Source organism: Caloenas nicobarica, chromosome 5, assembly GCF_036013445.1.
Source record: "Caloenas nicobarica isolate bCalNic1 chromosome 5, bCalNic1.hap1, whole genome shotgun sequence".
NCBI classification, from domain to species: domain Eukaryota; kingdom Metazoa; phylum Chordata; class Aves; order Columbiformes; family Columbidae; genus Caloenas; species Caloenas nicobarica.
This window is the reverse complement of record NC_088249.1, coordinates 40,708,379-40,724,358: the sequence shown is the minus strand read 5'-3', so window position 1 is coordinate 40,724,358 and position 15,980 is coordinate 40,708,379. Positions and strand designations below refer to the sequence as shown.

Below are 15,980 nucleotides of genomic sequence, written 5' to 3'. Positions count from 1 at the left end.
AACAGTGTTTGTGGATATAAGTAATGAATAAAGCTATCAGGTTCTTACTGCATAACTCTCTCATTCTAGATTCAGAGGTCCACAAAGAAAATCTAAAGCCACGAACTCTCAATTCACACTCCTTTTTATCACTCTAGCTTTTTAGAAACCAGAGATAAAGCACAGTATTTTCTGAAGATTTTCTTCTGGGACAGAACTGGATATTTCCATGAAAAATCCAAAAGTTTTGAACATTTATGCTTATTCAAAGGAAACAACATAGGAAAGGAGTTTAATTACAGCAGCGATTTAAAAACATAAGATTAGTGACTTTACCTTTTAACTTTTTCTCCTCCTTAAACTTCTTTTTCTTGGGCCCTAGCAGGTGGCGCTGCTGCTCGTAGTAAGGATCATGCGTAGACAGCAGCCCCGCACTGTAGTACTGATACTGCTGCAACTGAAGAGGATGCAAATGAGCACAGTAGTGGAAAATGGATATAGCAGGCAACCAATTTCAGATCTCGATCATAAATACAAGACAACAGAAAACATGCCTTTCTGCATAGTTAGCATTATTATCAAGGGCTGTACAGTGTCCAAAGTGAAACCACTGCTCCAAAGGTGGACAAAAGTTCTACGCAGGGAACCAAACCCACCTAGTTAAGCACGACAAGAGGAGTGGGCAGCGCAGCTCACGCTTTCAAAACACACCGCTTTAGTTTTTTCCACACGGCTGCTGCCCAGCAAGGGCACCCCATTACATGGAGGGGTCTCATCACACACCCCTGATTTGTTTTGCTTACATTCCCAAATCACATACATGTTCTACTTTACCATTGCAAGGGATGTTAAAGGACAGGTTTAGGTAAAAGGCATTTAAAGGATTTCCACAAGGAGAAACAAACTGAACATTCAGATTATCAAGTAAAAATATCGCTGCCTCAGCATTTTTTTCAAATTATCAAAAAAGTCAGTCTATCCCAAGCATTATTCAACTAAAATATTAAAGAACTATACACAGGTTATGCATAAACAGGAAAATGTAAGACGGTACAGGTCAGAAATTTTTTTAAAGCCTAAGCATCCTATTAAGTTAATAAGAGATTTCTGAAAGTTGAGAACATCCGCATAAACTTTTTTGGACAGTTGTGTTTCCCTCCCTGCCCCTCCATCAGGTACTGTATCTGTACTGCTGATCTGACAATACCCTGGTTATTTTCACTGGATATTATTTCTTACTAGGCTGGAAATAAGTATTTGTGCAAAATCTAACACAAGTTATGACCTGTGTGAAAACTTGGTGTATGAATTTTTGTGTAGTTATGTAATATTTCAAGAAAGTAACACAATTTGGGTTTAAAACTTCACAAACAAACACAGGAAAGAGGTGGACAGAAGCAAGGACTCGGGTAGGAAAGTTATTTTTTCACTCTGCTGGAGAAATTTCAGAAGAATATGAAATAAGATGACAAGTTTTCACATCAGACACATCATCTGATAGCAGAATAGGATGACTTCCTTCATCTGAGACCTACTTTCGAGTGCAACTCAAAACAGCAATGAAAATAATTTGTGCAAAAGTCCTTGTAATTTGAAGAAATATATTACTAGTTCATAACAGTCATAAAACTTGGCCTGCTACTAAAAAAAAGGCAGACTATTTTCTTCTAAGGAATAGGAAAAAAAAGAGAGTACGAGAAGAAAGTGTAAAAGAAAATCAGGGTAAAAAAGCAAACAAGTAAACACCCCAAAATGACAGAAAACATGGGAGAAAACTAGGAACTCCCTTTCAAGACGTAAACATTACCTTACTACTTGCCGTCTCAGTGACGATGCAAGCAGACTGCTTTGGATTTAAATGGACAATTTTAGTCGTGAACAGCAGCTACTACCTGTATTATAATTTAACCCACAGCACCTCAGTTTTCATATATATTATCCAAGTCTTGCATTTTAGCACCCTGTATTTGCTGTAGTGAATAGAAGCTATATATACACATGTACCTGCACTAGCTACGTAAATTATTGAGAGATTCTGAGCATAAGGCATTAACATCTTTTCGGTCTGTACATAATTAATTAAATAACTCTTGTCTGAAACTGATGTTAGATTGTTCTAGTCTACCAAACCAGATATTTTCCAGTCCACAAAACATTATGTTTCTTTGGGTTTTTATTCTTTTTTCCCCAGAAAAATGGAAGAGAAGTTAAAATAATGTAGTTAAAGGAAAGAATAAAAATCAAGGAAATGTAAAAATTCTGGATTTTTACCTCTTTGTCTTTGCTATATTTACTTTGATGCAGTTTCTTGTATTTGTGTAATCGCAGCATATTGTGAAGTTCCTCCCTTGAAAGAGAAAATTCTTCTTCATCCTCTCCATCCTCATCACTTGGTGAATCTGTGTCACTGGAGTCATCACTCAGAAGGATACTCTAACAAGAATAAACGGAAACTGATTTAACAATCACAAGTTCCTGTACTGAATTTATACAAAGCACTCTTGAGCCTTTACCTAATAAGGGGCTACAGGTCCGGCCCAAGAACAGTACTGCGCATTTACAAAGTGTCTTCCATCTGAAACACCTCAAATGGAAAATAGTTTTCTGAGGTACAGAACCGGGTAGCAGTGAACCCAATACACATTTTCCAATTTCGGGGGAGGTGGTTTTCTGTTAGTTTGGTGATAGGCAAGTCATTTTAGAATGCACTTTGCCTGTTTGTGGTCTCAGAAGGCTCTTTTCAGCAGTGAAAAAATCCAGGATACCAGTAGGGGCATTTTGTGATGTGTGGTTGCAGGTACTTTCCTATCCCATTCTTGCTATTCTGTCACTTCCACCTGCATCAGCTGCAGCACATTTGGCCCTCGTCTGACCTCTCAGCAACCCGCCTTTGCAAACTACAGAAGGCTACGGTACAACAAAAATGTAAAGACAGCATAAAGCCACTGTTCCACTTTCTCCTTCCACCCTCATTTGGACCTTGTACTGAGTTCCTGTTAGAAACAAATTTTCGGCTGAGTCCCAAATGTCCATTTAATATATTTCATAATAGCTCATTTGAATTTGGACAGTGTACTAAAATTACTTCGAGTTTCTGAATGTATACTCTCTGTGCAATTTAACTAAAATGCTGCTGCTCACCAAAATCAAAATGCCTACTGTCCATTTTGCTACACAATTAAAATGAAAGCCTCAAATCTACAGAGACTATAATTCTATTTTGTTCTACCAAAGTCTCATACAATATTTATTGTCAACCATCACATACTCTGCTTTCCATTTCCAGGATAAGAAGCCTCTGTAGAATGTATTTTTTGCCTTGGTAAATGTTTTTTCTTAATGTAAAAAAACCCAACCAACCAAACAAAAAAACAACCAAAACCAACCAAACAAAAAAATAGTGCAGCAAATAAGTAAATACAGAGCAAGACTAAGACTAAAGAATTCATTTGGAGCCCTCTTATGTCTCTTTCTCAGTGTATGGTTTTGCATCAATTAAATTGCACCACATGATTTAGGGCGGCTCTTAAAACACACCAGTCAACTTTTTGAGCTCTCAGTAGCACATGTAAAGTAAAATTAAAAGGACCACTGAGACGAGAACAAACTTACTGTAAACTTACTGTATTTGGAAATCGTATTTGTGATAATGCTCTGAACAGTGTTCAACTTAATTTCTTGTTTCTGTCTGCTTGCTTACATGTTTCTAGACCACGACCTATGCTGGATGACAAGACGGAACCAGTCACCACTGTCCACAGGGTGTGGACTGGAACTCTACTCACAGATTTCATAACAGCTGCATTCGTTTCCAACATTCTTACCTTCAGCCACTTTCTGCTTTTCTTCAGTTTGGAAAAGTTATACAAGCTCCCTTTTTCGGACTTTGGTTCTGTTTAGAGAAAAAATTAAAGTTCTTAAGAAATAACGCTTTTCCCAGCTTATCCCAAAGAAAGCAGAGACTCAACCTAGACGATGCCCACCTGGCTGCAGTACTCCATTCAGGGAATGTGTGTTCAGCATCCCGGAATTCCCTGCTCCAGAAGACTCCCCAAGCAAAGAGTTTGGAGGCTCTTCCTTAACTTGCATCAGGGGATCCCCAGACTGAGGCAGCAAAGGATTGTCATCCAATCCATCTTCACTTTCATCGCTGCAAGAAGATGCGTAATATGATGACAACGACAGGAAAATATTCAAAAGAGGAGATGCACACGCAACTTCCTTACATGTGGCCATTTGTCTTAAGGCCTGAGAATTGAAACAGCTTCAGATGTAATTTTACGCATTAGAAATATTGCTGTTAATAGTTTCCCATCAACCCCTCAGCAGCAGTTAATCAGACCAGCCTGGCTGTGCTATCAACCTGTGCCTTCATTCTTTAAATGGGTATCTTAATTTGAGAAGCATGAACTAAGCAAGAAACCAATATCAAGTCAAACTAAAGCACAATATTGTCATCCCCAACACTACTGTACATGTAAGAAATCTAAAGCTGTACTTTTTCTACTCTTTGTGTGGGTTTCAGTACATGCGTGTAAGTATATCTGTTATCTATTACCCAGTTATCAGTTCTGTAACACTACAGTTCCAAAACACTGATGAAATTAAACATAGTAAATTATTTTGGGACAGAAATGTACCTTGATGACTCACTTCTCATTGCTACAATCCACATATAAATTTTGCATCTGACAACAGTCTTTGTATTTCACTTATGGCTACAGGCCGTCTCCCTGAAAAATCAACTTAGTGCTTGTTCATCCTACTTTTTGCAGACAAAGAAAGTTTTGGCCACTCAGCTACAAAAAGGAGCTTTAAAACATCATGCTAATTTGTACCTGGGCTGGCAATACACTGAATTATCAGTGTGAGCTAAGAGGAGCACAGTGCAAGATCGTTGAAGGAGAAGAGTTCATAATGAACAAGTCACTAGAAAACCCTTAGTATGGTGTTGCCCGGAAACAATGTAATAAAAATACTTGTCTTTCCTTGGTATTCCCAACAGAAAATGCAAAAGGTTTTGGTACCTGGATATACTCCTGTTAAAGATGGCAGAGGTCTGTCGTAAAAACTGATCCAGTCGCAGAGCCTTCTCCAGATATTGCAGATAAAGGGGTTTTGCCAGCTCTGAGCAGCTGCCATCTTCCCCGGCACCCAGCTCCGAGGCCATAGAACAAACTTCTCCTCATGCACAGGAGCCTCCGGACACACGGCTGTCAATGAGGAACAAGAGGCACTGTCACCACCACCTCCTCGGAGAGGAAGGAACTGGGTGAGCAGGCGAATGTACTGCAGGGTACTCCAAATGCTCACATTTCACAGCACATGTCACCAAGGTAGTTCTGGACAAGAAGTTTAGGTGGCAGTTAATAGGTATATTAAACAAACAAACAAACAGAAACTCACACTGAACCTTTCACCACAATATTACCATAGCCAAAAACTAGATTCTTAGTTTTCTGTTTGATGACATCGTGGACACCGTTTGAGAGCAACCAGCGCTGCACTGACCTAGTGCGATAGTCCAAGTGCTGACATAGAAATGCAAAGTACAATGAAGCCCGTCCTTGAACACCTAAAGTAAATTTTCATCACTATTAAAGATAACACGTTTAACTCTGCAGAGGACAGCTATCATGAAAGTTGAATTAAAGCAATTAAATTATTGTGAAGTTGAATCATATCTATAAACTTACTCCAAAAAGGAAGAACTACAGAAGACATCGTTCTTCTCTTGTTTTTATCATTCAGTTCACACAGAACACCTGTAAGACTTTTCTTTTACTTTAAAGCAATGCCACTCTTACAGCACTCGCAACATAGCTGGTACCTGTTGACAATCTACAAATACTTGACCAAAAACCCCTCCATTCTAAAATTCAAGTGTTATCATTAATAAAGTAACACATAATTAGCAATTTATTACATACTTTTGTTTATTTACAAATGTACAACATACTCTAGCTCTATGTTTTTTCATCTAGTAAAAACAGCCTGATTTTCATTTACTTGTTCTCAGGATTTTAGATTCTCAAAAAAAACACATCCCCTCTGCAATATTTGCATCATACCTACTTTAAAAAAAAGCTATCAAAGTATTTTATTGCTCTGTCAACTGCAGTTTTATTTTCCTTCAACTACAAAAGATGTCATAACAACTGTTACAGTAATAGCTCTGTCAACTGGAATTTTATTTTTCTTTCGTTACAAAAGATGTCATCATTGTTATAATAATAGTGAAAAAGATAATTTTAAATTATTTCCTAAGTCACGGTTGTTACTGTATAAATGAAAGTGTTGTCAATACCCTAAATATGATAATATTTACTAATAAATAAATGTCTTAAGCTCTTGCTTCTGGTAGAGTACGAATATAAGACCAGTCAGCTTTTGAAAGACTTAGATTAATTGTTCTTCTGAAGGATTCTTCTGGTTTCTGTAACTTTAAAAAAATATTACAAAACCTGAAGCAAACTTAACAATTTACTGCAAAATGTCTTATGTTTGCTCAATTATTAAATTGTTAATGACTAAATTGTTTCAAGCTTATGTAAGTGAAAACACAGGTAGAGTATCTGGTTTTCAAATTATTCTCTCTTTTTGGACTGTATACAGTCCAAAAAACCAGCATCTAACTTTTTCCACATCTTTTATCCTCAAAAAATACAGAACAGATTCAGAACAACCAAAATTACAAAAAACTATGACAAGTGATCACCATCTTGAAACTAATTGCTGCGTTTGAGCAAGAGCAAAATTTATTACTTCTTAATAAACACCTAGACTTGATTTAACATCTATACCCACAAAGAATACACAAGAGCATCCCAGAAATTGTTAGACAGGATAACAGCCCTAATTTAAAAATTATTTTTAGACTGAAGCCATCTAGGTTTAACTTTCTATATGCTAGATCTTTGTACACCTGACAGCAATGGAATGAACAACCTCTGCTATCAAATATCCATTTCCAGCAGAGGTTAACAGACAGACCAAAGCACCTGAAAGCTTTCCCTTTGATAAGGGCATTAAGATTCATGTTTTCCAATAAACTTTCATCTACATATGTCATATTCCTTAACAGTCATTTGGAACAAACAAACAAACAAACACCCCCAAACAAACAAACCCAAGACACACAAAAAAACCCCCAACCAAACAAAACCAAAACACCAACAAAAAAACCCCCAACCCAACTAAAATAAAAAACGGTCTTGCAAGAGACAGGGTCATGAAGAAAGTAAAGAGGTTAGAAAACAAGAGGAGATATGAAAGTTGTGTCTGATGGATTAAATAATTACGGGAGGGGATAGAAAAGGACATTAACAAGATGAAAATGGTTTTCCTTCTCATCACCAATAAAAATGATACCTATTATAGAAGCAAGATTCAATCCTTAGTATCACACCAGAAGAAGTATGGTGATCCCTTTTATCACCCCATCACAAAATGTATCCATCAACGAGAGCATGTGTTACGTGAACATGGCACTATTTTATCTTCCCAGGCAAAACATCATGTGCAACCACTGCTTAACGATTTTGCTCAGAACCAAAAGGCATCTTTCACCTGCCTGCTCTTTCCAGAAAATCTCCTTCCCAAAAGTCAACATTTGGTAGCGCTGCCTGTCCTCGAGACACGGCGGGAAAGAAACGTGCCCTGCAGGGCACAAAGCACACAGGACTTTGTTTGGATTAACCACCTCCAAATAAGCTACCAAACCCAATGGGCTCTTCTGCATCCCAGTGAGCCTTGTCCTCACTAAACTATACAAGCTTAACAGCAAAATAAAGGGAAATACTTCAGATAGATTTGAAGAGTTTAACTGCAGGACGGCAAACACGCCAGAGGCAACCCAAACACAATCATATTCCTGATCTCGAATGAGTAAGTGGATGCTTTTCTGGCTGCCCAGACACACCTGCCTACGTGCTGGTCTCAGCGGATGCTCCAGCCTGGATCGGTGTCCCTGCTCCGACCAGCACTGGTGCTCGCCCGGCTCCACGCTCACGCTGCTCAGAAGACAGAAGACTATTTCTTTACTTGTAAGATATAAATGACCCTATGAAAAGAAGATGCTATCAGATGCATTTAGTAATTAGAAAAATAAGATGTTTTCTCAGAAGTGGCTCATTGCTGCTGCACAGAGTTCCCAGGCAAATTTGAAAGTAATAATACCCTTTGTCTGCAATAGCTGCAGTAACTGCAGAGGGAGATTTCATTCCATATTTTAACACATTAAATCCTTGTTGTGTACACTATGCCAAGCATGTGCTCTCATCCGTACTTTTTTCAGATACCTGTGTTCTTAAATATTACTTCCCATATCAGGAAACCTTTTACTTCCACATTTAAGTCCTCCACGTGCTGACACAGTGCAAGTACTCTGCATTTCACTTGTAGAAAGAGAGATGCTTCTGCTGTCTTCTAACTGTCCCAAGAAGCTCCTGTACATCCAAAGTTAATTACTGTTGTCCTCAAAACAGTTACTTGTCTGTATCCCACCTACTGAATAAACAAATAAACACAGGACGGCTCAACAATATTCTTCAATGTATTAATAATGCCCAAACCAAATGTAATAAGTGCTAGGCAGGAATACTGAATAGAGAATAGCTCAGCCATTGAATTCGGCCTCTCATTTATTTATATGCTAAGAGTCACACAGTGCTTCTCTGCTGATCAAAGTAATAATATGGGAAGCTAATTGAGAGGTATTTCTTTATTCTCTGTTCTTTTGTTCCCACTCTAGATTTTAAGAAACAAAGATTTCCAATGGTAAGAATTGCTTGAATGCTGAAGCGAGAGAAGATGGGAACAAACAAGTGAGAGTCACACTGCAGCCCGATCCCTAAACCAGGACATCACCAGGACATTCTTTCAGTGGATTCACACTGTGATGACATTCATTCAATTTCTCTTTGCCATTTTTGAAAGAAAATCTATCCTTTTGCCTTCTCAGTTTAAGGAAAATTGCAGAAATACAGATTTTCGAAACATTTTCATTACTGATGGTAATATTTAAGTAAATACTCATATGCTACAGGTAGTAAAATGACTGGATGCTGCAGAGTAATCCTCTGCCATCACAACTTTCTCACTGATGTACGTCGATTTTATGTTAAGTTTCAGTATCGAATTCAGTAGTTATTTGCTTTCTCCCTTTATCTCCCCTACAGTTATAACAGTTTAGAAAATCAGCATTTGGAAATAAATAGCTGCTGCACTGCCTGGCTGGCACTTCGAATCCTGTAACATTCTTACTTAATCAGAAGCCCACACTGAAACCATTTAATTGTATCATGTGGCCTTTTGAATTATTAAAATCACAAGTAAAACATCAGCAGGATCTGGGTTTAGTTATATACTAGGTTGGTGCAAAAGGAACTGCGGTTTTTGCATTGTTGAAATTTTCTGTTTGGTATTGGAACACATTCTTAAATAAATGTGGTTATGTTATACATCATTTTAATGTGCTTTTCTAGCTTTATTTTTTTTGCTAATGCCTTATTACTGGATGTTTATTTGATATTTATTTTAGACTATGGAAATGATGTTAGACAAAAAGCAAATTCGAGCCATTTTCTTATTCAAGTTCAAAATGGGTCATAACACAGTGGAGACAACTTGCAATATCAACAACTCATTTGGCCCAGGAACTGCAAACGAACGTACAGTGCAGTGGTGGCTCAAGAAGTTTCACAAAGGTCACAAGAGCCTTGCAGATGAGAAGCATAGCGTCCAGACATCGGAAGGTGACAATGACCAACTGACAGCAATCATCAAAGCTGATCCTCTTACAGCTACATGAGAAATCGCTGAAGAACCTGACATTGACCATTTGACGGTCGCTCAGCATTTGAAGCAAATGGGAAAGGTGAAAAAGCTCGGTAAGTGGGTGCCTCATGAGCTGACCGAAAATAAAAAAAATCATCATTTTGAAGTGTCACTTTCTCTTATTCTACTCAACAACAATGAACCATTTCTCGACCGGATTGTGACGCGAGACAAAAAGTGGATTTCATACCACAATAGCTGACGTCCAGCTCAGTGGCTGGACCAGGAAGAACTTCCAAAGCAGTTCCCAAAGCCAAACTTGCACCAAAAAAAGTCTTGGTCACTGTTCGGTGGTCTGCTGCCAGTCTGATCCACTACAGCTTTCTGAATCCTGGTCAGACCACGACATCTGAGAAGGAAGCTCAGCAAAGTGATGAGATGCACCGAAAACTGCAGCGCCTGCAGCCGGCATTGGTCAACAGAAAGGGCCCAATTCTTCTCCAAGACAACACCTGACCGTACGTCACACAGCCAACGCTTCAAAAGTTGAACAAATTGGGGTACGAAGTTTTGCCTCATCTACCACATTCACCTGACCTCTCGCCAACCAACTACCACTTCTTCGAGCATCTCAACAACTTTTTGCAGGGAAAACATTTCCAAAACCAGCAGGATGCAGAAAATGCTCTCCAAGAGTTTGTGAAATCCTGAAGCATGGATTTTTACGCTACAGGAATAAACAAATTTATTTTTTGCTGTCAAAAATGTGTTGACTGTAATGGTTCATACTTTGATTAATAAAGATGTGTTTGAGGCTAATGATTTAAAATTCACAGTCCAAAATCACAATTACTTTTGCACCAACCTAATATATACCAACTTCATACAAATAATCTCCATAATCACACATATTTTCTGAGGATCTATATTCAGTTCTGAAGTACTCTGTTTTAAATCACATTGCTTAGTTCAATGTTAATGTAGGTGTGGGATTTCTTCACCCTGTTTTTTCAAGATTGCCCATTACAATGTCTAGTCAGTAAGTAAACATCCAGCATTGGAGAAGAATCTTCCAAGGAGATCCTCAGAGAGCTGAGTTATGTTCTAAAACAAGGTTTCCTAAGTTCTATACCCCTTGACCCACACCAACCAAACAGGAAAAACACCACTCTCACGAAGCAGCGTTTAAACAAACATCCACTGGCTATTTCTGAATTAAATACAAGCTTTTGCTACTGATATCAATTTAAAGCAGAAGCCCCATAAGTGGCAAGTACACTGCTCAGCACTTGTGTCTAGCTGTGAGCTAGAATGGATTTGCTTTGTAAGGCTGTTTGAAATAGTACTTTTTCCTCCAGGAGTCTCTTGTTTTCTTCTTTTTTTTTCCTTCAGTTGGTGGCATCTCTTCACCTTCAGGTAAGGCCCAGAGGACTACTTTTTCTTCTTATTATGCCTAATACTCACATCAATAGTTATAGTAAATAATGATAACAACTACACTCTTAGCTGAGGGCACGTCCACAAACACAAGCTGCCATGGAGGTATAAGGTGCAACACAGCAGCTAATCCACAGCAGCCCTTCTTAGCCTGTGGCAAATGCAAGGCAAATCAAGGAGGTAAAACTAATTCAAGCTGCCTGGCCGGCCACAAGCTAAGTGTGTGTACATGAAGCGCTGCCAGCCGGCAGGTGAGCACGCTTATTAGTTCAAACGCTTCAGCCCGCAAAAGCAGAGTTTCTTACCTCTCCTCCGCCCAACTGGTATAAACACACCAACAAAATAATCAAGCGGACAAAAAGCTGAAATCCCAGTCTGTGTATGCAGAGTATGTATTCATGTCCCTATTGATAGTGTTGAAAGTTTGATCCATAAAGCAGGATTAAAAATGGGGAACAAGAATACAACCTTCTGTGCCTAATTCCTTTACAATTTTAGTAGTTTTCTGGGTTTTTTCCACACACAGTCTTTTTGTGCTCTGCATTTTGACATCAACTTATTAAGAAAGATTTTCCAAATTGATATGAACACCTAAGATACTTTGTTTTCTTGAAGAAATTTATAATTAAGCCACACAACTCTCATCAGAATAGCAGAGTACTGTAAGAATTTCCTGTAGTAACATCTCCAGAATAATTCCTGACACAAACATCGATATCCACACAGAAAATTAAGTCAAGATCTATATGGAAAACTTACATTAGTACAGTAATATCCGTTAGGTATATTTTTGTCAGATGTCTTTATAAGCGTAAAACCTCTAATACAAAAATCGTGGTGGCATAAAAAAGCCTGAGGAGGTATTTTTCTTGGAGGAGAATTACATACTCTTTTTCCTGCTCTCACATTTTAGCTCACTTTGATAAAACTTATCGTTACACTGACAACCATTTTGCAGAGTACACTATATGTCAGGTATTAGAGCAAAACAAACTCCATATAGTTTTTTATGGCAGTGTCTTAAATATAATTTTGATACACAAGTGATTATTGCCTTAAAAAAAGCAGATAGGAGGATATTTTGTATGAACCTCATGCTCTTAGTCTCCACTGAACTCAAGCTGAGTGAATAAAAGACATGTACATACAACTGAAGTGTGAGTTCACACCATTTCAGTTTGAAATTACAAAGAAGCCATTTTAATTCCTTTTCTGAGTAATGAAATATAGTTAAAACTAGATACTGTCCTATATAAAGTACTTTACTTCACTGTTCTGCTTTTGTAGTAAGGTTTTATATTGTTCTCCAAGGAATGAGACAGCATTGCATTGATCGCTGTTCCACCTTTTAATTGCTTTTAACTACAGAGAAGAAGTGTCAGTGGGGCACAGGCGCTGAACTTTCTAACTGCTGAAATAACAGTCACAGATAGGACCTAATTTATTCTTAATAAAAATATTTTAAAAGCTATACAGCTCTATAAAAAAATTATCAGAAGCATACACATAAGTGAAAGACGCAATACCTAAAAACACACTGAACACAAAAGTTGGCACGTCACAGCTCTGCTTCCACATTTAAACTAGCATGTAACAGCACCAACTCTTACCCTCACAATTGCCATTGCTTCGCTCCTCCTCCTTCTGTGTGCATGAAACACAAACTGCAGGGGTGGTGTCAGTTTGGTTTGGTTTTTACTCCCTCCACCCCAGACCACGAAAAGGGAACTACGTCCAAGAAAGCTCTAAGAGGATCTTTTTCATCTTGCCATCTAAAACAATCCCTAGCATGTAATTCAGTTTGTCAAATAGCATGCTTATTACAGAATTTACAGCGTATTATGTTATACCCAAGCGGAACAAAACTTGCTCAACAATCAAGAAACGCAGAGCAGTCCTTTATGCAACTGTAACAATATACAAGCCAGAGATGGACTAGAAGTCAATTGCAGGGAATAACCTTACACATTGGTAAAAAGTTCAAGCTACAGTCCTGTTTCTTATACTTTTCCCTCACTGTCCTACCAACACAGTAACACATACCAACACATATGTCATGATGTACTCTTATACATACACATTAAAGAAATAACAACACAAATATATCATTTCTGATTAATGTAAATTAAAAAAAAGTGTTGGTCACATACAGGGATATCAGACATGCTGTACAAATCCATACAGTATATTTCTTCATAGACGAGAAAGCTAAAATTCTAATAATGCATATAAGGACATTTCACTATAAAAAAAGGAACTTGATTTGCACCATTTTCTTCATGTGAAGAAGAAAATAACCTAAAGAAATTATCACCAACAACACTGCTGAGAAGGAAACTTACCACTCAAGATCAGCTACAGGGTAACAAAAAGAATGTGTAATGATAAATAATGATAAATAATACTAATCACAGCAGAAATTTTATTAGGTTATGTGTTTGCGGTGAAACAGGGTTAGACTTTACACCACAGCTATAAAGAGGTATTTCCTAGTGTATGTATTCACCACTAAACTGTGTTTTATGCACACCCCGTAGAACTTTCTATCACGAAGGGCGCCGTTTGGCACGAACACGCTCCTGCGGCCGCTGTTGGGACCGGGCCGGCTACACCCCGGGCGCTGCCGGGAAGCAGCTGGCGCCGAGAACTCCGCGAGTTTCACATGCGGACGGTGCGCACACGGGGCTGCCGGGGCGGCCACGGGCTGAGCGCCCCGCCCTGACACCCCCGCACCCCGGGGAGCCGGCGGTGCCTGCGAACCCCCGCGGGGCCGCTCCCCGGGGGCCGGCGGGTCCCAGCCCCGCGCTGCGCCGCCGGCCGGGCCCGCAGGCAGGGGCGCGCTCCCGCCGCCGCCCGCGCTCCCGGTGACGTGACGCGGCCCTGCCGGCGGCTCCCGCCCGCGCCGCCGCCCTCGCCGCGCGGCGCCCCCTCCCCCCGCGCACGCGCCGCCGCCCCCCGCGCGCACGTGCGCCCGCAGGTGCACGGCGGCGCCCCCGCCCCACCCCCGCCCGGGCCCGCCGCCGCGCGCACCGCTCCCCTTCCCCCCCCCGCCGCGGGTGGCGGGGCCCGGCGGCCGCTCCGCTACGGACGGGGGAGGGGCGGCTCCCGAGCCGGTATATCGGGGCGCATCCGGCGGGCAGGGCGGAGAAGGGGCCTGTCCCTTTAAGAAGAGGCCCGGCTGCTGCGGCCGCCGCTTAGCGGGGGGGGGGGGAGGGTGAAGCCGCGGCCTGCCCAGGCGGGACCCCGCTACCGCCTCTCGTAGCCCCGGCCCGGCGTGTCCTTGCTCGGTCGCCGCGGTGGCTCACCTAAGTAGCGGGCCCGGCTCCGGCCCGGTGGCCGCGGCGGCGGGGGGCTGGGGGTGTCTCCTGGGCTCGCTCCCCCGTTCGCTCCACCCGGCCTCTCGCCCCGCGTTGCCGGGGCTGGCGCTGCTTGTCTCCTGCCGCGGGGCGCTCTCGACTCCTGCCTCGCCAAGATGGCGCCCGCGCTGCTGCTGAGGAGGAGGCGGCGGCTGCTGGCGCTGGGACGGCGGCGGCGGCCACTTTCGCTCACTGAGAGGAGAGGAGCAGGGACACGGGGAGCCATGGCGGGGGGGAGGAGAGGCGCCATGGCCAGGCCTGAACAATCGAGCCCCGCATACCACCCCGCCACTCCGGTCCCGCGCCTCGGGCCCGCCGCCTCGCTGGCGTCCCCACAGCCGCCGCACGGCCCCGGCGCCCACACCGCGGCCACCGTCCCCACACGCAGCCCGCGGGGGGCCCGCTCCCATCGATGCGCTCCGGCGACCGATTGGTAGAGTCTGGCAGTGACGGAAATTGCCGAAGGGACTCGGCCGAAGCGGCCGGGTGAGTTATCGAGTCTCGCGTGAGGCGGGGTGGGCTCTCGCGATGCCTGCGCGGGGAGGCGGATGTGTACCGGAAGTGACGCACTCTCGCCCTTGAGCCGCCGGAAGGGCGGTGGGGCTCCTCAGAGCCCCCGGTGACCCAAGAGCCGCCCGGGGCGGGCAGGGACCGGTCACCCCCGGCCGGCACCGCGGCGACGCTTCCTTTCAGAACGGGCAGAAGCGAGCAGGAGCCCGGCCCGGCCGGCCCCGCCACTGACTGGAGCGCTGGGAGTGGGCGCCGTCTCGGTTAACGGCAACGGGGGCACAACGCGGGGACTTGATGGAGCTACGTGCCTTTTACCACATTCCCTCCGTCTTGCGTTAAGAATTGCATCACGGGAGCTCGGGACAAAATGAGCTGGAAGGTTAATTGTGAGGATACTCTGTACTATTTATAGGTTGTGGAAGACGTTGCATTTACAGTAAATCATTAAATTAGTGATTACTCCAGAGCACTTACTGCTTGGAGATATGAATTTGTACTTCATGACTAAGCTCTGTGTCATCCTGGCACACAGTAGGCACCAGGGATACTAGGAAATAAAAATCACACCATCGCTACTGTCTGAGTAAAACATCACTAGAATTGTCCTTAACAAGTTACAGTACTTAATCCCCAGCTACAACCAGCAAGTCTACTGTTAAGAAATGCACGTGATTTTGTCACACATCACTACAAAGCTTAGAAAACAGTGCTAGCACAGAGCAGCACAAGGTCTTATGAATCATCTAAAAAAAAAAAAAAAACCCAAAACCCAACACCAAAACTTTTGTCCTTTAAGAAAATTGTCATTTTGAATCTTGTGCATTAATGAGTGATGACTCCCAATCTGCTTCTGCTGTTGCCAAAAGAGAACAGCGGAAAGCTGCTGCCATGTTTACCCAGAAAGGTTTTGTTACTTAAAGC

The 15,980-nt window shown here is 42.1% G+C and overlaps 1 protein-coding gene across 1 annotated transcript in view; it reads right to left on the bottom strand.

The window, feature by feature from the left end:
* The window catches only part of INO80 (INO80 complex ATPase subunit), a 69,163-nt gene extending 54,265 nt beyond the window's left edge, over positions 1–14,898 (bottom strand). The window contains exons 1-6 of the mRNA XM_065636391.1: positions 14,499–14,898; positions 5,007–5,192; positions 3,963–4,129; positions 3,804–3,871; positions 2,251–2,412; positions 316–436 (exon numbers count right to left, since the gene is read on the bottom strand). Of these exons, the coding sequence (XP_065492463.1) occupies positions 316–436; positions 2,251–2,412; positions 3,804–3,871; positions 3,963–4,129; positions 5,007–5,149 (661 nt within the window). The 5' untranslated portion in view covers positions 5,150–5,192; positions 14,499–14,898. The remainder of the gene's footprint in view (positions 1–315; positions 437–2,250; positions 2,413–3,803; positions 3,872–3,962; positions 4,130–5,006; positions 5,193–14,498) is intronic.
* Between the last annotated feature and the right edge of the window lie 1,082 nt (positions 14,899–15,980).